Source organism: Cicer arietinum, chromosome 5 (assembly GCF_000331145.2).
Source record: "Cicer arietinum cultivar CDC Frontier isolate Library 1 chromosome 5, Cicar.CDCFrontier_v2.0, whole genome shotgun sequence".
Lineage (NCBI taxonomy): Eukaryota > Viridiplantae > Streptophyta > Magnoliopsida > Fabales > Fabaceae > Cicer > Cicer arietinum.
The window spans coordinates 51345031-51373005 of NC_021164.2; the positions used below are offsets into that span (position 1 = coordinate 51345031).

Sequence of the window (27975 nt, forward strand, 5' to 3'; positions counted from 1 at the left end):
TTACTAAAATGCCCTACTTTTTAGGACTTACTTGAAAACTCTTCTTGGGCGAGCGACCTGCCAAAGACCAAATTTTTTTCCCTAATAGGAGGTCGCTGGGTAAATGTGTTTATGGATAGATTCAATTTTTCCTCTTGTAAATGTTTGAAAAAAAGAGTTTGTTCTCTTTGGCTTTGCTTATAGCCCAAACACACCATATAAGGCCTTCCTCGATCGACACACTTTATTTGTTCCACCTGTGAGATCAAATCCCGGAGGAATCTCCATATACATCTCTTCCTTTAAGTATCCATGCAAGAAAACATTTTTGACATCAAACTAGTGTAGGTCCCATCTTGAGTGGGCAACAAGAGATAGTTAGATCCGAACATTATTCATCTATGCCACTAGAGAAAATGTCTCCTCATAATCGATGTCATATGTTTGAGTATATCATTTTGCCTCTAATTTGACCTTGTAACGATCAAGGGTGTCATCTGAATTGCGTTTAACTGTAAAGATCCACCTGCATCCCATTGGCTTCTTGCCTCCTTGCCTATCAACAATCTAGTTTGGGCAAATGTGTTTGTGGAGAGAGAGAGAGAGATTGAGTACATGAAAACATGAGTGAGAGCTTGGAGAAGGAGGACATGGTGGTGTCCAGACCAAAGTTGGGTACATGATTCGTTGGAGATGGCAGTGGCGACAGTTATGATTCCTCTTCGTTCTTTTTCTTCTTATTTGTTATGTTTTTCTTTGACTTTTGTTGGATATTTTGATAAAATGATTTCTTTGGGGAGATACAACAATGAGTTTGATTTTTATCTTTTATTTTCCTGAGTTTTTGTCCTCATGGTGAAATGCATTTATGGATAGATTGAAAAAATAAAACAAGGTTGCTATTGGGTTTCTAAATTTTTGTTCAAAAAAATCCCTTTTGCATTTTTGTTTTTTGTTCGTTATGCAACAATGAGTCTTTATTTCCATGAGATCATATTTAGTTTGAGGTGTTTTTTATTGTTTTGTAGAAATTATGGAATCGTGCAGAGATTGAAAGGGGAAAGAGGGTTTGGACTTTTTGTTTGGTTGTATACATGTAAACAAATTGTTGTTGTTCTAATAAAGAAAAAAAAAATAGAAAAGCAAGAAGGCTGAAAAGATGGAAGGGATCATACTAAAAAGATGGAAGCGAGCTCACCAAGGCTAAAAATATGGAAGGGAGCATAATGTTGATGCTTATTGAGTTGAGGCCAAACTAGAATCAGAGGTAACCAAAACCAAAGACAACCAGAAACCAGGGGTAACCAGAAACCAAGGGCAACCAGAAACCAAAGGCAACCAGGAATCATAGGCTACCTGAATCAAAGGCAACGGGACTAGAGAAAACAAGGAATCATAGGCTACCAGAACTAGAGGCATCCATAACTAGAAGCAACCAGGAACCAGAAGCATCCAAAACTAGGGACAACCAAGAACCAAAGGCAATTAGAACCAAAGGCAACCAAAACTAGAGGCAACAAAAACTAGAGGCAACCAAAAATCAAGCTACCACATTCGCTTACTACACAGTTTAGGCTAGAGCCAGATTTATTAATTTCATTCTAATTCTTTTCTTTCTTTTTTTAGGAAAATAGTAATTATGGCAAATATTAAAATTAAACATATGACTTATTTTTAGAATTTTTAATTGGCCAGATAAAATTGGGGTACTACATCTTGCATCCAAGTTTGCCAGTTTCTTGCAAAAGATAAAGTGCATATTTTCTCTGAGAGATAAAAATACCATGCTTTGAGTAGGTCACCTCAATTCTCAAGAAATATTTGAGATGCCCAAGGTCCTTCATCTAAAATTTTGTTGATAATTTCTCTTGAAGTAGTTGTCTCTCAATCAAATCATTTCCTATAACAATAATATCATCAACATAAAATACAAGTACATTCAATTTTTCCTCTTGTAAACGTTTGAAAAAAAGAGTTTGTTCTCTTTGGCTTTGCTTATAGCCCAAACACACCATATAAGGCCTTCCTCGATCGACACACTTTATTTGTTCCACCTGTGAGATCAAAGCCTGGAGGAATCTTTAAGTATCCATGCAAGAAAACATTTTTTACATCAAACTAGTGTAGGTCCCATCTTGAGTGGGCAACAAGAGATAGTTAGATCCGAACATTATTCATCTATACCACTAGAGAAAATGTCTCCTCATAATCGATGTCATATGTTTGAGTATATCATTTTGCCACTAATTTGACCTTGTAACGATCAAGGGTGTCATCTGAATTGCATTTAACTGTAAAGATCCACCTGCATCCCATTGGCTTCTTGCCTCCTTGCCTATCAACAATCTCTTTATACAAGAGTTTTCATTTCTTCATCCATAGCTTGGAGCTATTTTTTATCTTTAAATGCTTCTTGAATATACGATGGGATTATGACATAATCAACATCTGCAAAAAAAAAAATGCATGATATTATGGAGAAAGATGTTTAGAGGAGACAAATTAATAAATACAATATTTATATTTAGAGGAACATGGTCTTTTATCCTTTCTCAAAGAAATAGGTAAATCATTTAGATTTGTATCAGAAGTTTGAGAATCATCAATAGAGAGATCATTTTCAGTATTTACCTCTGACTCGATCGATTAAAGTTGTTTCTGGAGCATGTCAGGTTTGTTAATAATGAAAAGAGGAAGAAGAGAGACAACCACTCTAGGGTTTGATAACATAGAACGAACCAAACTTCAGTTAATAGGGTTGCAATGAGTATATATATAAAAGAACAGAAATGTCTAAAATATCCTTAACATTATCTAACATCTCCCCTCAAACTCACGATGCATTAACATGGAACATCGAGAGTTTGTCAACTAAAAAACGAAAACGTTTAATGGAATGCATTTTTGTGAACAAATCAGCAATCTGTAAAGAAGAAGAAACAAACGGTAGAGTAATGGTTCCATGCTGAAGATGGTGACGAGTTTTGATCTTGTATACCCAACGAGACCCAATAGCACGTTTTCCAGGAGGAAGAGGTACTAATTCCCAAATATTGGTTTTGTGCAATGCAGATAGTTCTTTTGCCATAGCTTGCTGCCAAAGAGGATCAAGAACAGCCTCTTTATTGGAAAAGGGCTCGGACAAAGTTGACGAAAGGGATAACGAGGAGGATCAACAATCGCAGGAGGTGGTTGGACAGCCGGGGAGACAAGAGGGATGTCACCAAAGAAGAAGCAACAATCAAAGAGAAGAAACCAACAAAATGATAAGCAACGAAAGAAGAAGCAGAAGCCAAAGAGAGGATCATTAGCTATACCAAATAATCACAATAAAGAGAGAAACCAAACCAACAAGAAATCATATCAAATAGTCACAACCAAGAGAAGAACCAAGCCAACAAAAAATCAAACCGAAAAAGGAGCCATCAAAAAAAGGAGCAACAACCATATCAAAACAAACCCTTAATATATAATATAAAAGCCCAATAATATACTACTTACATCTCCCCTAAAATTTCCTAATATTGAAACAACCAAAGAAGTAGCAGCACAAAGCCAAATCAAAACAAACCAAACAAAACTAAATCATATCAAACCAAACTAAATCAAACCAAACTAAACTACACCAAACCAAACTAAAAAGAGAGAGAAGCAGCCAAATAGATGAACCACATGAGAGAAGAGCAAACAAATAGAACAATCAATATGGAGAGAAGCAACAAAGTAGATCACTAGAGAGATGAGCAATCAAACAGAAGAAGCAACAGAGAGAGCGACAACACAGAAGAAAGCAACCAAAGTGATAGGAGAGACGAACAATTAAATTACCAACCAAATCAGAAAAGAACCACAACAATTGAAAGCATGTGAACCAAACCAAAATCAACTCCTTAATATTGATCATAACAAACAAACATCAGAAAGAGACATGTTATGTGTAGAGACAAAACCAACGCCTGCTAGTGGCATAGGAGTGTCATCAGCAGTCATAACCGACACAGACGAGACATGTTTCACAGACACAAAAGATTTATCATCATATGTCATATGATGAGATGCTCCCGAATCAAGAATCTATATGGAAGGAGATATATCTGACATACCAGAGAAGTTCAAACCTTTAGAAGAGGTGGCAAACATGGCATGTGATTGAGTGGCATGAAGTTTTTGAAGTTGTTCTGCAATATCAGATATTTGGGAAGCAATCTCATATGAGTATACATAATTAGAACTAGAGCTAATGGTAGAAGGAGCAGAAGCAACAAAATTGGACGATGGCCTCCTAAAATTCTTCTCTCCCCAATTTCGGACAATGTGTTTTCCAAAGTGCTTGAAGAGAATCATCCTTAGCACCAGCCATAACAAATAATGACAGGAAAATACGACAAACACAATCACTGAGACAAAATAAATTAGGGATAATCTGGTGTTGTGCGAGCCCAATTTCTCCCCCTACAGACGTCGTTTCGCCGATTCGACCGTTGAAGACGAAGATCTGAATGTTGCGAATCTGTTGTCCAAATATCAGCCCGCTCCAACGGTTAACGAATGTGCAATTGATGTTTTTGTGATACTGATTTAACAAAATCGGGAATAGGGTTACTCTTCTCTTTTCTCTTTTGGTGGTTGCCTTTCCTATCAAAATAATCTCTCTCTTCTTTATAGTAGATCTCAAAATCAACTAGTTTGATGCACTTATTATAAATAAAAACAAATTTAAATACTTGCAACACTATATATAGGTGTTTATGTTTTCTAGGTAGCCACAATTCTTAAACATATAATCTCTCTTTTTTGTCCTTTCGAAAACTCAATAAGGTAGAATTCACATTAAATAGATAAAATTCACATTTGGTCAAACTAATTCAAACTAAATCAGATGGAATCACTTGATAGATAAAGTTTTGGTAAATGTTCATCCCCAGCCCCCAAATACTCTGCATTTTACCTGAAATTATGTTCCATAGGTGAAAATTGAATGAAATACACTAAACACGCTTTTAGTAGTGTATTTAATATCTTGTGAGCAAAAATACGAGATGATCGAGCAACCATTTCTTTTATGTATTTTCTTCTATACAATAACTCTCTTACTACCAAATAGAAAAATAAGTAACAACGATACTAGACACTAATGAGATTTATCGTACACACCCATGATATATTGCAAAAATTGATAAAATACAAAATTGAACTTGGGACTTACTATCTTTACCATTTGAATCCATGGATATCATGTATGATTTCTCCTTTTCAATAATGGTACGACCAAATTATATAAGATAACTCAGAATAATGTAATCACTAATGAGAGTTATTTGAATGCATTTACTCTTGTACACTATTTACCTCTAACGAAAACTGTAAAATATCAGTGTGCACCTTATTATTTTTCTTAAGGGAGACTCATCAAGTAGACCATTTATAGAAAATATCATATTGCAATTTTTTTACTCAAAATATCAATTTGCATAAAGCATGATGTAATTGCATAAATTTTAAACAAGATTGAATGACAATTTAGTCCTTAAAATTTACTAAATTAATCGACAGAGTTGAGTTTAATAAAAGGGATTAAATTCTCATATTCCATATTTAGTATCTAACGCGCGCGAAAAAATTTGTAAAAAAAATTTAACAAATTTTGATATTAATGTTGAAAATTATGAATTACATTAGAATTTGCCAAATAAGTCCTAACATTGAAGTACCGTTTCAAAAGAAGTAATGTAATTGAAGATTTTAACTTTTATAGACTAGAATTAATTAATAATGTCAGTGATTAAGTTGATGAGAGGATTTTAGTAATTCACTCTTTCAAAAAGTTACACCAAGGAACGTTAAAATATCAGATGAAATGGACTATGCATTTACACATTATTCATCTTATAATACTTTCATATATAATAGCTCTTAATAAATATTTTTCTGTCCAACCAACATCTCGAAAGAAACTATTAAAAATATCTTACTAATAATTTTATAGTACTTTCATAGTTACCCTTCTTTATATGCATCCATTTTTTATGTTTCAACAATGAGGTGTTTATTACTTATGAATGCTATTTCATACCCAAATTAAGGCTAATAAAGTTGGAAAAGAAATAAATAAAGGCTAATAATGATGAATGGAACCAGCTTTTATGAGTTGAAAATATTAGTAAGTAATCAATTTTATTTAGATGTGCTGAAGCTACTATCAAGATTCTATCACATGATGTGGATCCTCTCATAAATTATAGGCTACACTCTACATTTTTTATCTTTCATGTAAATTTCTCTTCTGTCACTTTTTTCTTTTTTTACTTCAATATTTATTCTCACTATCTCTCTTTTATATTATGGTGAAGATTCACTCACTTTTATCACGTCTAAGAATGAGAATAAGCTAGATCGTTTGTTAGAAGTCTATGATGTTGCTTACTTATGGTTTAGTCTGGTCTTGTCTAGCATGTTTATTAAGAAGACTAAGTTCAAGCTATTTTTAAAACTTATTTATTTAAATAAGTTATAGACTCATGCTTATAAAAAAAATATATTAGGTCTGACAGGTCGGTCTATATATATTTTATTATTTATTAATATTATTTTTCATTATTATTTATTAATAATATTATTTTCTATTTTAAAGTCTATCAATTAGACAATCACTCAGTAGTCGTTCCATATTCGGTAGTCGTTCCATATTATCTCCGTTCTTTTTTTCTCCCGTTCTTTTCAAGTTGAATCGTTCATATTATTATAAAATTATTATACTATGTAAGATTTCAATATTTACTCTTTCAAAATCTTTTTTTTTCTTTCATCTTTGTATTCCTTTAGTAAAGTTAGTCTTTGTAAAATCTCTTAAAAATCTTCTAGAAACCCCGTTTAAGTTGTTATAATTTTAGGTTTTATAAATAAAAGTAAATCTTAAACCAAAACAGTATATGCGAATTTGTAAAAAAAAAATAGTGAAAAAATGCATAAAATAGATGTAGTCCCTTTAGAAGTGTTTTAAAGTTGATAATAATGTTAATTATATTATTACTGAATATGTCCGAGTTTGTTTGAGAGGATTTGTTTGAGAGGTAATAATTGGTGTATTTGTTTCAGGAAAAAATCTATTCTTTAAAACCAAAAATCATTTTTTAGAATTTAAATGGTATTTGTTTCAAATTTTTTTTAAATCATGTTGTTAGGAAAATCATTTTTTTTGTTTAATATATATACATATGTACATTGGTATTGGTATGTGGAAATCATCATATAGTATGGGTAGAGCACCATGTAAATCGGTATGGATAGAGCATGTAGCTTATATGTGTATAGGGACTAATTATCGATTCATTTTGTTTTTTTGTTTTCTTGAAAGGTTGTTGCGGTGCATACTTATTAGTTATTATTTTATTAAATTTAATTATAATTTTATTTGTTTCTCTTTTATATAAAGGCATAGTTTAGCCTATTTAACAAAAATATAAAATATAACATTTAAATATTTTAATGTGAATAAGACTTTTAAATATGCTTTCAGACTAGACCAGATTTTTAAAAATATCAGGTCAGACAAAAAAAAAAAGTCTATATATGTTAGATCGTAGGTCAAACTTATGCCTAAAAAATTAATCGTATGTCAAACTCAGGCCTTTCGAAACCTAATCTGGTATATTTCCACCCCTAATCACATCCATCTATAATTTAATTTAGATGCTCTCCTTCAAATTTATTTTTACACTCTCTTCACTTTCTATCTCTCTCATCCATTTTACTATTTCCCTTACTTTTTTCTTTTTTTAATTTTTTTTAAATAAATAAGGAGAGCAATAGAGAGTGTTAAGAGGAATTTTTTTTTCTCTTATAAGAGATAATAAATTTTATCGTAATTAACTCACACAATTGTGAGATCCTGAGTTTGAACCCAAGATAAGATGTTTAACCTAACAATATCGGCATTTGTTGAGTTAGGACTTAAAAGACAATGTTAAGAGGAATTTAATATACAGAATCAAGATCCTTTATTTTTACAGTCAACCGATTCATGACTCAAATATATATCTAGTCATATTTTTTCGACTGAATAGACAATTTAATAAATAAATTAGTTCATATTTTTTAAATTCAAAGCATCACTTAACTTAATAATTGATCTTTGCAAATAACAAAATACATTTCTAAAATTATAAATATCATTTAAAATGTCCTTATGTTAACTTATGTTGTTAGCTGGAGACTAATTTATTTATTAAATTTAGATTATCTTACGGACAAATTTCTCAATAATTACAATAGAGTAATGATTAATTACCGATAAATTAATTTCTAAGAGAGCAATATTTCATAGGATAATTAGTCTCTCATGTGATAACATGTGAGGTTGTTTACATCTATTTTTTTTTTTAAGGAAAGCCAGTCAATTTGAAGCATAAATAAATGTTTAATAGGTAATCTCACATGTGCAAAGTAGTTTCGAAAATTTCTTGAAAAACGAGTTTAAGTTTTAAAGGTTAAATTGGTTGAAAATTTGATAAGAATTTGAATTAAAAGTGCATCATGTAACATGGAAATAAAATTGACTTGTAAGTGCATGAATTTAAAAGAATTTGAATTAAAAGTTGCATTATGTAAAAGACGTGGAAATAAATTTGCAAGTAAAAGACTCTATTCACATGTCAACATAATTAAAATTATTTGAATAAATAAAAATTACACTAAGTTAAAAGAATTTAAAACCATGGAAGGCATATTTAAGTTCTATAAAACTTGAGTTTGTTGCTAGTTTCTGAGTAGATTTCATAAATTAAGTATTCGACTCTTTGTTTTGTGAAAACTCATTATTTATAAATGAAGTAAATTAAATAAGTGTCATTTATGTAATAGACCACATTCGTGTTAGTTATATTTATTGAACTAATTTCAGCAACAACAACAACAAAAACACCACAAGCCGACACACACTCAGTATTTGTTGTCGTTCTATTGTCAAAAGCATATCTCTTGTGGATACTCTCTATTTTTTACTCAGTTGTCATCGTAGATAGTCATGCAATTTATTAAAAGATTGATTTTGACTTCTCTTTGACTTCACTTCTTTGTTGATATTTGTCTATATTCTTCGTTGAGATACTTTAAAAATCTCTCAATAGCATTGTAATCTCTAATGATAAAAATTAACTAAAAGAATATTTTGATTGATGTTTTACCAATTCAAATATACATTTGTCAATTCGTAAAAATGATAGACTATTTCAGGCGACACTTCCAATTTTGAAATTAATATGCCTATTTACTGTTCCAATTTTGATAATAATATGCCTATTTATTGTTTTTTTCGTCCTTGCTCAAATTAAATACAGAGGACAGTGTCTTAATACGATAGATGAGTTGAGTTATAGAATAAATCTTATATGGCATAAATCCAAATTAAAAATGTTTGGACACACTTACAACTCAAAAAAATTAATTGAAAAATAGTTTAATCACATAACTTAATCATTTTTTTTTATGTTTGTGTGTCCACATATTGTTTTCAAGTAAGTATGTCTCTGAATTATAAAATTTCTTTTACTTTTAAAAAAAAAAATACATGACTATTTTAATTTAGAGTCGTTTAAATAGACTAGTTGGTATAGGTCAGTCCTAAAAATCTGACACTACATAAGATTTAGACTCTAAATTTCAAGTGCAAATAGTAATAGGGTAGTCTTACCGGGCTTAGGGCTACCCACATGACATGAAAAAATATAGTTTATATACATTATTTGAAAGCATGTAAAATATTTAAAAATAAAAAGAAATAAAATATGTAAAATGTTAACAAATTTTATATTATATTTAAGATAATGTCAATAGCATTTAAAATAATGTTATAATATATTAAATTTTAAATAAATTAAAAAAATTAAAGTACTTAATACTAAAAAATTTAAATAAAAAATTTTAAAATGATTAAATGATGGACTAGCCCGAAAGTCCGTTATCTATTTAAGATCGAGTTTAGGTAGTATTTTTTTAAACTAGTCAGAGTCAACCTAAATGGATTGGATAAACCGTCTTGAGAGTTCTATTTTAATTTGTTACTAAAAAATGTAAGATAAATAAAATAAACTATAATAAATGAGAGAATATGAAATGTTTGATAAGGATAATTCATTTTTAGAAATAATAAAAACAATTATTTTTTTATCTTCATTATTTTCATAAATATAAATAATTATTAACTTTAAGAGACTATTATCATCTTTGTTAGTAAGTAAAATTAATATAAATTTTAAAAAATAAAAAATTGAATTATATTTGAGAATTAAAACGTACTCTAAATTTTATAAGTCATTCTTCCATGAAATAGTGTGTTTGAATTTCATGTAATAAAATGAAAATTGATTTTAAATTAATAAATATAAAATAAATTATGTTTAAATATATATTTACATGTATAAAAGTGAATTAGACAGTAAATTTAATGCTAAAGCAATTCTATATGCCAAAAAAACTATAAATTTCTGCAATAGATTGCCAATAAATCTATAGGCAAAATAATCAATTTTACTAAAGTGAAACTAAAAATACATTTTTTTTATATATTGTGTTTGGTGGGCAAAACGGTCAAATTTTAGTAGCACTTCAGTATATCATGCCAAGCATTTGAAGTATACTTTTTGTTTACTATGTTCAAATAAATTTCAGGTTTTTCTTTGCGAAATATAGAGAACTATTCCCTATTGATAAATTAGTGTGTAAACCTTAATTTGAAACCTTAAATTGAGAATTTTTAGGGATGCAACATTTTATATCTCCACTAAAAAGAAGGGTGTGGTCCATGTTATATTTTGGTGTTTTCTGAAAGGTCAGTTGCTTGGAATGTTAATTCTGATTTTCTTTTTCTATAATATAGATTTTAAATGTGGGATGATCCATATCAGGTTGAATTTCTTTTCACCTTTAATATCGTACATAATTTTTATTATATGCTGTCACCACATAATATGTAAGATATTATTTTTAAATTGCATTCAAAAATTGAAATTCCAATTTTGCTACGATATGTGGCCAATGGTCCAAATATATATGAGGTTGTAAATATCCTTTCATGATTATTCATGGATTATTCCCACTATTCTTCAACTCCTTAATTATGAAAGCAGGTAGAACAAAAATTTAAAAGATAATCACCAATTTAAATTTTAAAATTGTGTCAGATAAATTTTATATTAAAGTTATCAAATTTAAAATTATTTATAAAATTGAAAAATCCGTATTTTAAGTCGGCAAATCTAGTCCTAAATTTTATATTAAAATTAACAAAATTTAAAATAATTTATAAAATTGAAAATTTGTATTTTATGTCGGTAACATGTACTTTTTAAACAATTTTGGAATGACAAATTTAGTTTAAGAATGTGATTTTGACTCTTCTACTTGCAAACTAAGATAGTTCGCGGAAAAAAAATATAGTTTAAAGTTCTGTTTAAAAGAAAGAAGAAAATATTTATTTTATTTTGAATAAATTAAAAAAATTATTAAATGCTTTCTAAATCAATAAAAAATTTGAATGAAATATTATATAATTCAGCGATAAAGTTAGATCAATAAAATGGTGAGGACAAAAAGAAACCAAGCCACAATCAATCAAACCATGATCACTAGCAACTCCTATCGCTTTCATTCAATTTCACAATTTTACTTATAAAACACAATATATTCCTATAAACTTTTTTGACCAAATATATTTCTATAAATAAAAAACTATAATTTTGCAATAATGTATTTCAGCCACCGACCACATTCGAGATATCATATCTTCTTTTTAGAGAATATTATAACTTTTTAATCATATTGTTTCACATTTAAAATATATTATTATATAAGACCTAGTTAAATATTAATATTGATGTTGTTAGGTTAACAATCTTATGTTATAGATTTGAATTCAAGACATTATTTTTAAGTTTCTTTATTATTTCATCTACAAATTAAAAAAGATTAAGTTATTATATTTACTAACTTATTCCTAAAAAATAAACTTTATTGAAAAAAAAAAATATATCCAACTAATCATAAACCTTATTTTAAATTACTCAATCTATTTTTTTATTTTGTATAAGTATATCTCTAATTAATACTAATAAGTATTTAGGGAGATAAAAAACAAAATCAGAGTTGAGCAAATCTATATCCAAAATGTTACACTAAAAAATATATACATATACAAACTGAATTAATACATTAAATACACTGGATATTTTTAATGTATGTAAAAATTGTAAGAAGAACTTATAATATAAGAAACATAGATAGTAACCAGATTCATTCATTAAGTAACATTACATAATTTAGTATATATCTGCCTAAAAAAAAAGTTAGTATAGCAATATAAAAAGATAAAATTAAACCTAAGAATTAAATATGTCACCATTAATTTTATATAAAAAATTAAATTTTTTTTAGAAGAGATAGTAAATTCTATTATAATTAACTCATACAACTCTAATTTTACAAGTTCGATTTCGAAACAAAACGTCTAACTTACATGTTCGTGTGAAATTCAAAAATATAGAGACCGATGTTAACTTACTTTACGCACAAAAATTAAAGTGTGCGAGTCCATAATCTTTTCCTTTAAAAATTTCCAAACCCAACTCTTAAATATATCTTAAATGTGTACTCAATTTAACTATTAATGATATAATCAACCCTTAATTTAAATAACTTTGACGTGAACGTTAAGAAAAACATACGGAAAAGTGATAATTTCTTTTACAAAGAAAACTGATTATGATCATTTTTATTAATGGTATAAATGTAATAACATGGAACTCTATTTTTTTCTTGTAGATTTATCAGATGTTTTTGCTCTTTTATTTTTTTTTAAATAATTTTAACAAACAAAGTTTTTTAATTTCCATTTCTCCAAAATAGTTTTCAAAATTGATATTACCAAACATTTTTTAGTTTTGTTTTCTTTTCAAAAACAGTTTGTCAAAATTAATTTTGAAAATGAAATATATTAAAAACTAAAAATCAAAATTCATTCAGACAATCCCTTAATAAATGTGCAAACATAATCTATATGAATGTCGTTCAGGAACACAAACTCTCAAGACAAGTAACACGATGTAACACATTTTGGATGTCGTAATTCTAAAGATATTCACAGTATGGATGTCGTAACACATTTTGGAAACATGAAATACGATGTTTTTTCTTAGTTTGGCTGACATCTCCTGTACAACCTATATCTAGAATTAGAGAATAATTTTTTGAATATTATTTCAAAATTATCTCTTGAATACGATCACCAAATTATTTAAATAGACAACTCTATACTTAATGGATCTGAGTAATTGGCCGATACACTTAATATAAATAAACACAAATTTAAATTTAAGTAATTACAACACTCCTCGTCAAACTGATGAATGAATATCTATCATTCTCAACTTACATGTAAGTTGGTTGAATTATTTCATTAATAAACTTTTTGGTTAACATATTTGTGAACTGATATCCAGAAGGAATATATGTTCTAGTCATCAATCCACTATCTAGTTTCTCTTTAATAAATGTTGTATATTTCAATGTGTTTGGTCATGTGGGTTTTATGAGAAACACTGATGGCCAATTTATTGTCACAAAACAGCTTCGTAGGATCTTCACACCTTATCTTCAAATCTTCAAGCACAATTTTCATCCACAATAACTCACAAATTCCTAATGCCATAGTTCTAAATTCTACCTCAGTGCTTGATTGTGCCACTAGACTTTGTGTTTTACTCTTTCAAGCAACTTGATTCCCACACAAGAAAGTACAATAGTCTGAAGTAAATCATGTATTACTCATTGAATCTACATAATCAACATTAGAGTATGCCTCCATAGTTAGATTTCCACCTCTTTTAAACAAGAGTCATCTCCCTAGAGTGGTTTTTATATATTGTAGAACACGGTCTATAGCTTGTAAATGTCTTGCTCTCATATCATGCATGAATTGACTCACCGTGCTAACTACATAAGCTAAATTTGGCCTAATGTGTGTCAAGTAAATCAAATTTCTCACTAATCTTTGATATTGTACTTTGTCAACTTTGACATTTTCCTCCTCATAACTCATCTTGTAATTTTGTTTCAATGCGAACGCTCGATTGTTTGTGTCGCGACATAAAATTGAGTGTTTCTCGAATTCAATAGAGTTGTCACCAAAGTTTATTTTAATAGGAAAAAATATTGGAAAACCCTTAAAAACAGAAAAATGATCTTTGAAACCAAATTTATGGTTCGGAAGTCAGTTATACGTAAGGAAGGTATTAGCACCATACGTTAAAAAACGGTTATCTATAATTAATCAAGTAAAAAATTATGTTAACTTTAAAATATTTATTTCTCCTTATTAGTTACAATTGAATATAATTTTTGATTAAATGTGATGCTGAAATAAAAATAAAAAAAAGTGTTCAAAATAGAGAGATAAAAAAAAAAGTTTTTATTATTGTGTTAGGCAAGAGTGTGATGTTGCTCATATGTATCTCCAAGTGAGATAAAAAAATCAAAGTTACATAATTTTTTGATAGAAAATAAAGATGTGTTGGTTATTTTTATAAAAAAAAAAAAAAAAAAATGTTTTGTTTGTAGATAAGCAAGTTTGGTTAAAATAATATTGTTTTCGATGAAAGAAAATTATGTTGTGTATAAATTGATTATGTTGAGTTGGTTTGATTGTTGTAACTAATTATTGTATAAAAGTAAATTTAGAATTATCACTTAATTTTAGTTAACGTTTTATTCCTTTATCTTTTTTTTTTTGATTTGGTCCTTTATTTTAATTTTAAGTGACAATTTGATCTTTTATGTTTTAAAATATTAACATTCTTATCCTTTTTTTTTACAAAAGTTATCAAAATTTTCAAACAAAACCCATAAAATTAATAATCATCTTCAATATAATGCAAATTTCATCAAATGCATAACTTAAATATTCCAATAAACTCATATTTTCATCTCCAACAACATCAAATTCATCAAATAAAGAATCAAATTATGAGTTTATTTAAAGATTTAAGTTATGAATTTAATTAAATTTGCATTATATTGAATATGATAATTAATTTTATAGGTTTTGTTTGAAAATTTTGATGAATTTTTGTAAAAAAAAAAAAGGATAACATTGTTGACATTTTAAAACACAAAAAATCAAATTATCACTTAAAATTAAATAAATGACTAAATCGGGAGAGAGAAAAAAAGATAAAGCACTAAAATGTTATTTGAAATTAAGTTAAGGGATCGCATGTGCTATTTAGTCAATTGTACAACTTGTATCCTAATTAAGTCTGATGATTAAAAAGATGTCACATCTAGTTAACCTATTTAAAATGATTTTTTTTATTAATTTGTTTGTGAGAAAAAAGTTTAGAACTATCAAGTTGTCGTAACTTATGTCCTAATAACACAAAAATTAAAAAGTGTCATGTTTAATTAATCATTTAAAATGATATTTTTATTAATTTATTTTTAAAAGTGAATTTTAAAACTAACAAAGTGTACATTTTGAATCCTAACAACTGAAAGATCGAAAAATAAGTTACATTTAATTAACATTTAAAAATTTGGTTTGATTTTGTTTTATAGTTTTTCTTTAAATCAAATTTTGATGCTACATGTTAGAAAACTGCAGATGATCCTAACAAAGAAAACAAAGCAACAAATATAACCAAGAGGGTAGTAAAAAATATGGGCCTGGAGTCCAATCTGTCAAACAAATAGTAAATAGTATGAATGAAAATAATTTGATTAAAACAAAAGGCAAAAATACTAATAATAATAATAGTAATGACATAATAAAATTTTATGTTTTTGTAGCAAGAAGAAAAAGATAAGAGACAACTTCTTTCAGAAAAATGGCGACGGACTTTGGTGCATAAAAAACAAAAAAAGAAAATGCGAAAGGAAATTTTTTTTGAACAAAAATTTAGAAACTCAGTATAAAAGATAAAAATCAAACTCATTGTTGTATCTCATCAAATAAATCATTTTATCAAAATATCCAACAAAAATTAAAGAAAAACAAAAACAAATAAGAAGAAAAAGAAGGAAGAGGAATCATAACCGTCGCCAAAGTTCATCTCCCTCTTGATTGATTTTTGGTATCAATTTATGGGCTATAATGATGAATCTTTGTGTCCATGAGATCATATTTAGTTTGAGGTTTTTTTTTTTTTTTATTGTTTTGCATAAATTATGGAATCGTGCAAAGATTGAAAAGGAAAAGAGTGTTTGGACTTTTTATTTGGTTGTATATATGTAAACAAATTGTAGTTGTACTAAGAAAGAAAAAAATAAGAGAAAAGCAAGAATGCTTAAAAGATGGAAGGGAGCATACTAAAAAGATCGAAGGGAGCTCACAGAGGCTAAAAATATGGAATGGGCATAATGTCGTTGCTTGTTGAGTTGAGCCCAAACCAGAATCAGAGGAAACCAGAACGAGAGGCAACTAGGAACCAGGGGCAACCAGAAACCAAAGGCAACAAAGAATCATAGGCTACCAAAATCAGAGGCAACAGGGCTAGTGGAAACCAGGAATCAGAGGCTACCAGAACTAGAGGCAACCTGGATCAGAGGCATCCATAACTAGAAGCAACCAGCAACCAGCAACCAAAAGCATCCAAAACCAGGACAACCAAGAACCAGAGGAAAATAGAACCAAAGACAACCAAACCAGAGGCAACCAAAACCAAGCTACCACATTGGCTTAATACACAGTTTAGGCTAGAGCCAGATTTATTAATTTCACTTTGATTCTTTTCTTTCTTTTTTTGAACTTTTTTAGGAAAATAGTAATTATGGCAAATATTAAAATTAAACATATGACTTATTAAAAAATTTAATTGGCCAGACAAAATTGGGATATTACATCTTGCATCCAAGTTTGCCAGTTTCTTGCAAAAGATAAAGTGCATATTTTCTTTGAGAGATAAAAATATCATGTTTTGAGTATGTCACCTCAATTCTCAAGAAATATTTGAGATTCACAAGGTCCTTCATCTAAAATTTTGCTGATAATTTCAATTTAAGTAGTTGTCTCTCAGTCAAATCATCTTCTATAACAATAATATCATCAACATAAACAAGAAGTACATTCAATTTTCCCTCCTGTAAATGTTTGAAATTTTTTTTTTTTGATCTCTTTGGCTTTGCTTATAGCCCAAACACACCATTGCCTTTGTGAATCTCTCAAACCACGCCCGAGGGGACTGCTTTAGTCCATATAAGGCCTTCCTCGATCGACACACTTTATTTGCTCCACCTGTGAGATCAAAGCCTGGAGAAATATCCATATATATCTCTTCCTTTAAGTATTCATGCAAGAAAACATTTTTGACATCAAACTAGTGTAGGTCCCATCTTGAGGGGGCAACAAGAGATAGTTAGATCCGAAAAGTATTCATCTTTGCCACTAGAGAAAATGTCTCCTCATAATCGATGTCATATGTTTGAGTATATCATTTTTCCACTAATTTGACCTTGTAACGATCAAGGGTGTCATCTGAATTGCGTTTAACTGTAAAGATCCACCTGCATCCCATTGGCTTCTTGCCTCCTTGCCTATCAACAATCTCTTTATACAAGTGCTTTCATTTCTTCATCCATAGCTTGGAGCTAATTTTTATCTTTCAATGCTTCTTGAATATACGAGGGATTATCACATAATCAACATCTGCAAAAAAAAATGCCTGATATTATGGAGAAAGATGTTTAGAGGAGACAAATTAATAAATAGGATATTTATATTTAGAGGAACATGGTCTTTTATCCTTTCTCAAAGAAATAGGTAAATCATTTAGATTTGTATCAGAAGTTTGAGAATCATCAATAGAGAGATCATTTTCAGTATTTATCTCTGACTCGATCGATTAAAGTTGTTTCTGAAGCATGTCAGGTTTACTTCTTTAATAAAATGGAATTGGCTTACTAACCTTATCTTCAACTAATGGAGACTCGAATTTAAAAGGAGGAACATTTTAGAAGAAAGAAAATAATTTAGAGAATAATTTTCTAAATATTATTTTAAAATTACCTCTTGAGCACAATCACTAAAATATTTAAATTGATTACTCTAAACCTAATCGATTTGAATAATGGTTTGATGCACTTATTATAAATAAAAACAAATTTAAATACTTGCAACACTATATATAGGTGTTTATGTTTTCTAGGTAGCCACAATTCTTAGACATATAATATGTCTTTTTTGTCCTTTCGAAAACTCAATAAGGTAGAATTCACATTAAATAGGTAAAATTCACATTTGGAGGTAAAATTCACATTTGATCAAACTAATTCAAACAAAATCAGGTGGAATCACTTGAATGAAATACACTATTGTAAACACGCTTCTAGTAGTGTATTTAATATCTTGTGAGCAAAAATAGAAGATGATCGAGCAATCATTTCTGTTATGTGTTTTCTTCTATATAATAACTCTCTTACTACCAAATAGAAAAATAAGTAACAAGGATATTAGACACTAATAAGATTTATCGTACACAACCATGATATACTGCAAAAATGGATAAAATACAAAATTGAACTTGGGACTTACTATCTTTACCATTTGAATCCATGGATATCATGTATGATTTCTCCTTTTCAATAATGGTACGACCAAATTATATAAGATAACTCAGAATAATGTAATCACTAATGAGAGTTATTTGAATGCATTTACTCTTGTACATAATTTACTTCTAACTTGAAAAATTAACCTTCAAAAATCTTAATACAACGATTCAACATTTTCAACAAAATTTGAATAAAAAGATATAAAAGTAGCTTGATGGTTAAGGTGAGAAAGTTAAAAAGTTGATAATAAGATATTTTGATCCTCTATTTAAAAAGTCAATTGATTTTAGGTACAAATTGGATAAAATAGGAGAAATAGTGATGTTGATGTTTAAAATGGAGGAAGAAAATATGAGAGAAAGCAACTCAAGAGAGAAATAAAAGTTAGAGGATGATCTTTTTCCGTGATAAGAAGCTGAAGATTCTATTCAACCCACAGCAAAACACTTAAAAAATACAGCTAATATATTAACATTAGTTGTTTAAAAAATAAACACAATTTGAATAGGATATAATACTCAAATACAAAATATTTACTAATTATTAAAACTTAATTTGAGAATAACTGTTGTTTTTTTTTAGACCTTGAGAATAAGTGTTATTGATACATAAGGATATCTTTCAACATTCATTCTAATTTTTTATTTTTTAAGGATGTGCTTAGATGAAAGGGGGGGAAGACAATTTAAAAAAAAAATGTGTTTGGGACCCAAATCTCAAAACGGGGTGAGACCAAAATCCCTCTTAAAGTTTTTGCTCCCTCCATTTTGGGAAAATTTGGTGAGGAGAAGGGTCAATATAACTTAACTATTTGAAAAATTACTCGCTGTAAACCAAACACGACCATTACAAAATTTATGATCTCCCCTCTTTTAAACCCAACATGTCTCTTCTTCTCCTCCCTCCCAATATCATACCATTTGATACTACAAAATAAGACCACCCAAAATCGTACCATTTGATACCACAAAATAAGAAGGTTGTTTGAATAGTCCTTTAAAATAAAAAAGGCACTTGTCAATGATGTCTTAAACTTGAATTATTTGATATATAAATGTGCACTACACACTCCTTAAAAGAAGTGGAGTGTTCACGCCACGGGGTGAAAAGAACCACCACCTAATTGGCTACATAACTGTTACCTGCCAAACACCACCATGTCCTCTAATATATATATAGTTTTATTATTAGTATACCAATAAGTACACCCAAACCCTCTCTAAACCAGATATAACAGAGAGATGATACCAAGTCCAGCAATGAAACAAAGAACTATAACAGTTTATACTCAATTCACCATAAGATGATCAAAACCTCCTCCACCTTGTAGTGCGGGAACCCGATTCACTCCAACGTTGTGAAGCAATTGTTGAAGCCACTTCCTAGTTGTGGGGTCCTCCTAAAATAAATAAAACCAAGACCAAGCAGTGTAAGCAAACTAGAAGTATGAATAATCTTTCCATGTGATGGTGAATGGAAAATCTCTAGCTCTAACATTGAAGACGTCGAGATCATGAGAGATCATGAGAATATGACTAATGATTCCTTCAATCTTACCACGTCACTAAATTGATTAAGAATTAGCAATCAGAAGAAGTACTTACATGAAGGCAGCTGCTGAAAGTAGCATCTCTTAACATGTCTGGAAGACAGCTTCTGAGTGCATCACAAGCCCTGTTTAAAGCAGACCAAGGTTTGATTAAACATGGTATTGGAAACTTGGAAGGAAAGGAAAGGACATGGAAAAGAGGCAATTTCAGCAGAAAGGGAAGAGGGGAAGGAGGAACTAGCATGAAGTTGCAATCCTACTGACAAACCTTGGATTATCTGAAAGGCGAAGGTAGCAGCGAATGATATGCTTCAACAGACGAGATGATGGTTGCTCAGCAAGAGCTGCCACCATGTTTCCCAGAACTCGACCTACTGCGAAGAAACGCTCAGCTGTAGTACAAATATAATCCAAGCCCACATCGTCCAACAGAATCTTTTGAACAATAAATGTTGCAACCTGTTGCGGCAGAGCCTTCATTAGACTATCATGCTCAATTTTACTATTGTTTGATATATACATTAATATAGGTGAACCATACAGAGCAGCAACATAAAGTAAACAAGTGACCTAAAATCTGTAGAACAAAAGATCAAGAGTATATCATTGAAATAAGAAAATAACTCCACATGCATAACATGCATGTTAATCAAACATCGACAGGAAAATTGTCTCAGAAATATGACCAAAATGGTAATCAATCTAATTCTCCAAAAAAAAAAATACTGTGCTTGCAATAATTTAGTAATTTACTTAAGACTAACAATCAAGAATCAGTAAACTCAACTGTTTTCGAAAGTTCACTTCCCATTTCCATAGTGCGCAAGCACAAGGGAATGATTTCGGTCGAAAGCAGAAAACTGATAACCTCTGTATCATCAACCTGGTGAACAAAAATTCAGACTAAATTGTAAGAATTGAAAAACGCTAGAATAGATGATATATTGATGATCAAAAATAATAATAATAAAATTTGTGGAACAAAAACATAAATAGTTGGGAACATTAATTTGTTCCCCAGCCATAGTTTGAACTGATCCATACAAGTTGGAATTCCGTTCAGCAAAGAGACATTCATGGATTTTATAATAAATCTGTTTGACAATTTTTTTGTAGAGATTAAAAGTAATTTTTGCCGTAAAAAAAGTTGCCATATGAAATGTTTTTCATCTCACAGTTATTTGTGCCCAACATCAGAATGAGTAAGGAAGACGTACCTTAACCAATGCACCGATGACACCAAGACTAGTAAGCCTCAAGTACTCAAAAGGCCTTGACTTGCTTGTTGTGTTGAGGAAGGGATACAGATACAATGGAATGTGAGCTGAAGGAGGGACAAAGCAAGTGAAGCAATTGGTTATAAGAACATAAAACATGTCTGAACTATCTTTAACTAACAAGAAGTAATGGATCTAGAGACATCCAAGCAGTCTCCTTATATTCAATATAAAAAGAAAAGTGCTTAGATATTGAAAATAAAAAAATTCAAATGCAACAAGGAAAAGGTATGAGTATTAAGTATGACTACAAAAAAAGAGAAGCAGATGTGGAAACCTATATATAATAGGAGAAAGTTCAAGCAATATGTGAAATCCTAAGTTAGGTAATGCAATAGCAAGGGTGTGTGAGTTTCATTTGAAGTTTATTGGCAACATCCATTCTTATTCATAGAAGCTATTTGTTTGGATGAATGACCTTAAGCAGATCATCTTATATCAATCTGCATAAGATATCCTAAAATATAAAAGTTTAACCATATATCAAAAAAGATATAGTATAAGCCAAAGCAGAAGGTGAGCATTCGCCCATCTGTATATGCAGTAAATATATCAAAAAGAATGATCAAATTAAAGGGTAACATCAACCATACATGTATACCCAAAAAATATTGAAAATACAAACTACCCCCAGCAAAATCCTTTATCCATATACATGCACTCTATGATTATGCACATCAACTTGGTGTATATCATGTCCCTAGTCCCTATCCTACCAATACCATGCTTATCTCAAACCTAAAGTTTCCATAGTACTCTTTCCAATTCATTGTATTACTTAGGTGGCATGGCATCAACCCAATCTAGAGAAGCTAACACCATTTCCCAAAGCACTTCAACAAATACAAAATGCCTATTTTAATTTTTATGAACGTGTTAGCCCAACCACTATCATAATATATGATGCATAGATGATAGTTATAAAATCAGACAGAAGTTCAAGTCCATCGGATGACTGAAAAAAGTAACATTACCATTGAGGAACAGCATCCTTGTATCAGGGTGAGATGCTACACACTGTAAGAAAACCAAGAGGAGAAGGCGTCATTTTTTTTATTCTGTATGAGATGTCTCAAAAGAAGAAAAAGAAACAAAAAGATGACACGGAAAGTATAATATTTATGACCGGTACATTTCCTAAGCAATTGATTATTTCACTTAAGAAACTGAAAAAACACTGCACATTAGTGTCTTCTTTTTCTTCTCTCCTATCTTTAGAAACATGCAGGTGGAATGGTCAGATACGAAGTAACCCACTGTGCACAATATATCCTATTACAGTTCATACATACATACATACAAGGATCACAGGCATATGGAAAGTACCCCTCCTTGTTAAACTGTTTACAAGTTGTTCTCTCCTTTTGATTTTTGTTAGTTTATATGTAAGCAGAAGATGTGTATTTTGAAAGTCGATATTTACTTAGAAAGGTTTTGAGAGCACACACACCAAGAGATTTATAGACAAAGACCAATTAACAAAACAGAACCATGTTGGATGCAGATAGAATTCATCTCTTTTAGGCAATGGTTTGATGCTTTTCACCTACCACAGTACAGATGGTTGAAGCACTGGAATCTAGTGTGTAGAACCAGAACACGGTAAAAAGGGTGTTTTAACAACTGTGGCATGTATGCTTTCAATGTTTTATGCCTCCTTGACATTTTACTAAAAAATACTGACTAAAAGCACAAGAAGTCCAATTTTCATAGTTTGGTGATTTAAAATATGAGTAATCATATAATCAAGTTATTCACAAACAAATACAAGGAATGAGGTAGACAAACTCTACGAACCTGGAGTAGAGCAAGAGCATTGCACACTCTATTTGATTGTGCTGGAGTCAGATTGGGTGGTGACAGAACTGGGTATATTGAAACTATTTCCTGAAAGAAAATAAAACATCAAATCCTGGTAAGTGGAGGACAACCGAGAGGAAGTTTGCCATTGAAAAACAAACTAAGAAATCCAATGCTTCAATAATGAAATGAGATATAAGTTTGTTCAAGGACTTCTATAAGAAAAATATAAAATACAAATAATGAAGAGAAACTAAAAGGGCAATAAGGTGAAAAAATATAAAATAAAAATAGAGTGGAGCAACTGAGTGCAGTTTACATAGTATGCTGACAATATAACATTTTAGAGTTGACGAATTTTTAGAAGCATTACTGGCTCAGGTTTGACGACCAGTTTTTAGATTTACATTTTTAAAAAGATTTAAGTTAAATCACAACATCACTTAGTTTTAACAAAAGATGAAGGAAAAAAAAAATTATCTAACCAAGGAACAACAGTTGGAACCAAGTAAAACAACAGGTTAGCAAAAGATATAACACACGAAGACAGAGTAACAGGGTAGAAGAGAGAAATGTGTATGCACAAATATATTAAAAAAATAAATAAATATTTATGTGGGCAATGATGGAATGCGGCTCCAAAATGTTTTGTCACCAGCCACCAAAATGTAAAACCGGTATAGCAGGTAACAGTATCACCGCTACACCGATGTTTAGAGAAACAAACAAGTAATCTATATCATAATCATACACATATAAAAGCTCCAAATAGAAGAGTATAAAATTAAAGACACAATCATAACTAATAATCAAAGGTCATCATTGTTATCAATACACAAACCCAATATAAAGCAAATAAGTTTTAGGGTCAAATTACCAAAAAGTCCCAAAAAACCGAAGGGAACAGCTAAAATTGAGGACATTTGGGGTTTTACAGGAGCTTCACTGTAGTGGCCCCGCTATTTAGCCGCTACAGCGGCAACTCAAAAATGCAAAGCAATCAGGTTTCACATAGCGCCTAGGGGCTGCTATTGACAACAAATTTATAAGACTAACAAAGTAAGCCAAGCACTAGACAGGGAATATATAGTACAAATCACATAGCATACCTGCAAAAGTGCTGCAATAGTACCAAATGAATTCCACAACAATGGAGCAAGATCTTGAAACAGCTCTCTCTTCTACAACATAGAAAACAAAAACGAGATACCCATATGAGTGCAGTGGCAATACCAAACAGTTACAATAGAAAAACAGCCAGATAATTATGATATGATTGCAATAACCAAAAGCCAAAATCATAAAGAGATTATAACAAAACAAAGAATTGAAGTGTAATAGCAGGTAATATGATAATTGAGCTAAATATGGCTGAAGTAAATTCTAATGTGTAATTTATTAAGTATTTTGCTACTTCAATTAAATAAGTACTATTAATATTATACGGCACAAACACTTCTCCTTACTAAGGTATCAAAGTGTAGACATGCTTTGGACACAAGTGTCGAACACTCCTAACTATGAAAGGACATCTTTGATCATATCTCTCTAGTCAATCTGATACTCGAACATATCCCTCACAAGTTACACCTGGAAAAATAGTGCTAGAGGCAAAAATGAAGATAGTCCGAGATGGCCACGATGAATGTGTTTAGGGTTTCAACCAAGTTTTAACACACCCCATACATCTGAGGCTGAACATTTGTAGGTTTTACCACCACCCGACACGACATCTGTATTCTTTACCACATCCCCTCAAGAAAACTGTAGATTTTAACGCAACACAGTGGAAAAATGTTAATTTTAACACCACGCTTGAGACCGAACATCTATAGCATATTTTTTGTTTCCTATTAGCATTGATAACAAATTAGGTCTAACTTACCCCAAAAGTTAACTCAATAAATGTCTTAACAATTTTGATCACAAATTTAAAATTAAATAAGTCAACATCAAGCCATTAACAAGCAATGATTACATCTCCCATGTAATCCCAAATTCAACAAAAGGAAGAAATAATACACAAACCAAAGCCACTGAAGCGGATTTTCACTCAAACAGGAAAACTCGTGCAAAATTGATCTTACCTTTTTCTAATTATTTCTTCAAACACAAGAACTGTAAAAACAAACAAGGGAAATAGAGCTTCAAAAACCACGCAAAAAAAAAAAGTCAAATTTGTCCAACGCGATAGAAAACCTCGTAATCGGAAACACAAACAAAATATCAATATCGTATCTCAACAATAAAAAACATTTGAAAGCCAGATCTCAATTCATATCCACATCATTAAATTAATTACATAAAAATCTAGCCGCACATTAACAACAACAAAAAACAAATGGAGATTTTCATTTTTGTTTTCGATACAAATTTGCTGAAACATTAATCTGGGATTTTAAAATAAGTAAAAGGATTTGTGCTTTTGAAAAAAAAAAAAAGGAAAAGAAAAAACAAGGGAAAATGGTTGGTAACCTTCGAGAGCTCGCGAAGAGCATTTTCAAGGTGTTTAGGGTTGATGAGTTTGAGGATAAGTTGAACGGCAGAGGAAATCTTGCGATCCTCGGTGGTGGATGAGCCCTGGGCACTGCTACTCTGAGTAGGGGCAACACTGCCACGAGAGACACCATTCATAGACACGGATCCAGTTGATATCGGCATGTCACTTTGGTGGACGATTGATATTTTCTGTTTCGGTTTCTTACTATACTCGCTTTATCTCAACCTTCAATGTCGCAATTCATTGTAACGCCGCTATGTCAGTTTTATGTCGTATTTGCGGCTGGTTGGACACGTGTCTTCCAGTAACACAGGAAAGAAAATTGAATACCAAATTTTGTAACAACGGTTATTTTTTAACATTTCCAAAGAAGTAGGTTTCCCAACTTTGGCAATCCAGACAAAAGTATGCAGAACAAACGGATAAAAACACAAATTTGGTAAATATGCGTAGAGCTCCATACATTTTTAACGCTCCCCCCACGCGCAGGCTGGACATTGGTAGTTTTGTTAACACACCACTCGCGTGCCCGAGACTGGATATATGTATTTTTTAAACAAACCCCTTATAGAAATATGTAGTTTTTAACACACTCCCTTTGGAAATTTGTAACTTTCAACACGGACCCGCACACTCGTGACTAAACATCTCGAGTACATCTGCTGTTGAGATATCATGATTGCCATATCAGAATTCAGAATAAATTAGGTTTAACTAAACCCCGAAAATAGCTAGCTCAAGAAGTGTATTCACAATTTTCCCTTTTTCAAAGTAAATACAAAAATAAAAAAGTGAATCAGTATCAAAAAAACAAACAATGATTACATCTCCCATGCAACCCTAAATTCAACAAAAGGAAGCTATCAATGATTAACATATCAAATACATTGAAACCAATTCTCACACATGCGAAATTGATCTGACATCTTTCAAATTTTCTCTCAAACAAAAACAAATATAACAACAAATAAATGAAACAAGCTACAACAAACACGTGAAACATCAACAAAAATTAAAATCAGATCCGAAAACTTATAACAAAAACAATTATTAAAATATGAAAACAAAAAAAACAAAATCCGATCCGAAAACTTTTAAAAAGAACAATTGATTAAACTATGAAAACAAAAAAAAGTTTCAACACATAACCACAGAATATAACAGTATATCAATATCATATCTCAACAATAAATTAACATATTCAAACCAAAACACAGTTTCAATCACTTAAACAAGATCAATTAACAAACAAATGAAAACAAGAACAAAGTTTCAATACATAACCACATTAATAAACAGTATAACAATATCAAATATCAACAATTAACGAACATATTCAAACCAAAGCAAAGTTTCAATCACTTACAACAAGATCAATTAACTACTAACAAATGAAAACAAGAACAAAATATTATCATATATCTCAACAAATAATAAACCAAACAAATAATTAAAAACCCTAATCACGTATTGAAAAAACAAAACGAATCATAAAATTAAGAATTTCGAAGAAAATGTGAAAAATCAAAGGGTTTAGCGTTAGTTACCTTGGAGAGTTCGAGAAGAGCATTTTCACGGAGTTCAGGGTTACTGAGTTCGAGAACGAGTTGCTCAGCAGAAGCCATCTTGCGATCTTTGTTAGCAGCGGAGGATTGAGAGGTGGCAGAAGGAGAAGGAGGAATACCACCACCAACACCGAAAGCAGCAGCGTTCATAGACAGAGATTGGGGCAAGTTCGACATGCGGGTAAGTTGATGTCTACACTTTTCGTCTCTTCTTATACTACTTATTTATTTATTGTTTATTACTCACTCTAATCTTATTATAAGAGACCATTATAAGATTTAATTCATATATATTGATTGTATAAACATTTTTTATATAGTTAACTTCAGTTCTCGAATATTATAAAAAATATATATTTTTATATCAAAAATTTTAGTTATGAATTATTGTGATATATTGACAACGTAAAAATAGTAATTAAATTCTTATAAATTATTATTAAGTTTTATAAATAAATAAAATATATATATATATATATATATATATATATATATATATATTAGGTTAAATTACATATGCGATCCTTTAATTTAATTTCAAGTAACGTTTTAGTCTTTTATATTTTCTTTTTCTCAAGTTGGTCCTTTATTTTAATTTTAAGTGACAATTTGATATTTTACGTTTTAAAATGTCAACAATGTTGTCCTTTTTTTTTACAAAAATTCAAAAAAATCATCAAATTTTTCAAACGAAACCCATAAAATTCATTA

General features: G+C 30.1%; 1 protein-coding gene across 1 annotated transcript; it reads right to left on the reverse strand.

The window, feature by feature from the left end:
* Positions 1–19594: 19594 nt before the first annotated feature.
* Positions 19595–27516, reverse strand: LOC101496089 (uncharacterized). The gene is made up of 9 exons (XM_004515370.4): positions 27247–27516; positions 24309–24380; positions 23197–23286; positions 22374–22416; positions 21340–21446; positions 20910–21005; positions 20391–20581; positions 20178–20247; positions 19595–19972 (listed from the first exon to the last, which is right to left on the reverse strand). The coding sequence occupies exons 1-9, from the start codon at positions 27439–27441 to the stop codon at positions 19862–19864; spliced, it is 975 nt and encodes a 324-aa protein (XP_004515427.1). The 5' UTR covers positions 27442–27516; the 3' UTR covers positions 19595–19861.
* Positions 27517–27975: the final 459 nt, after the last annotated feature.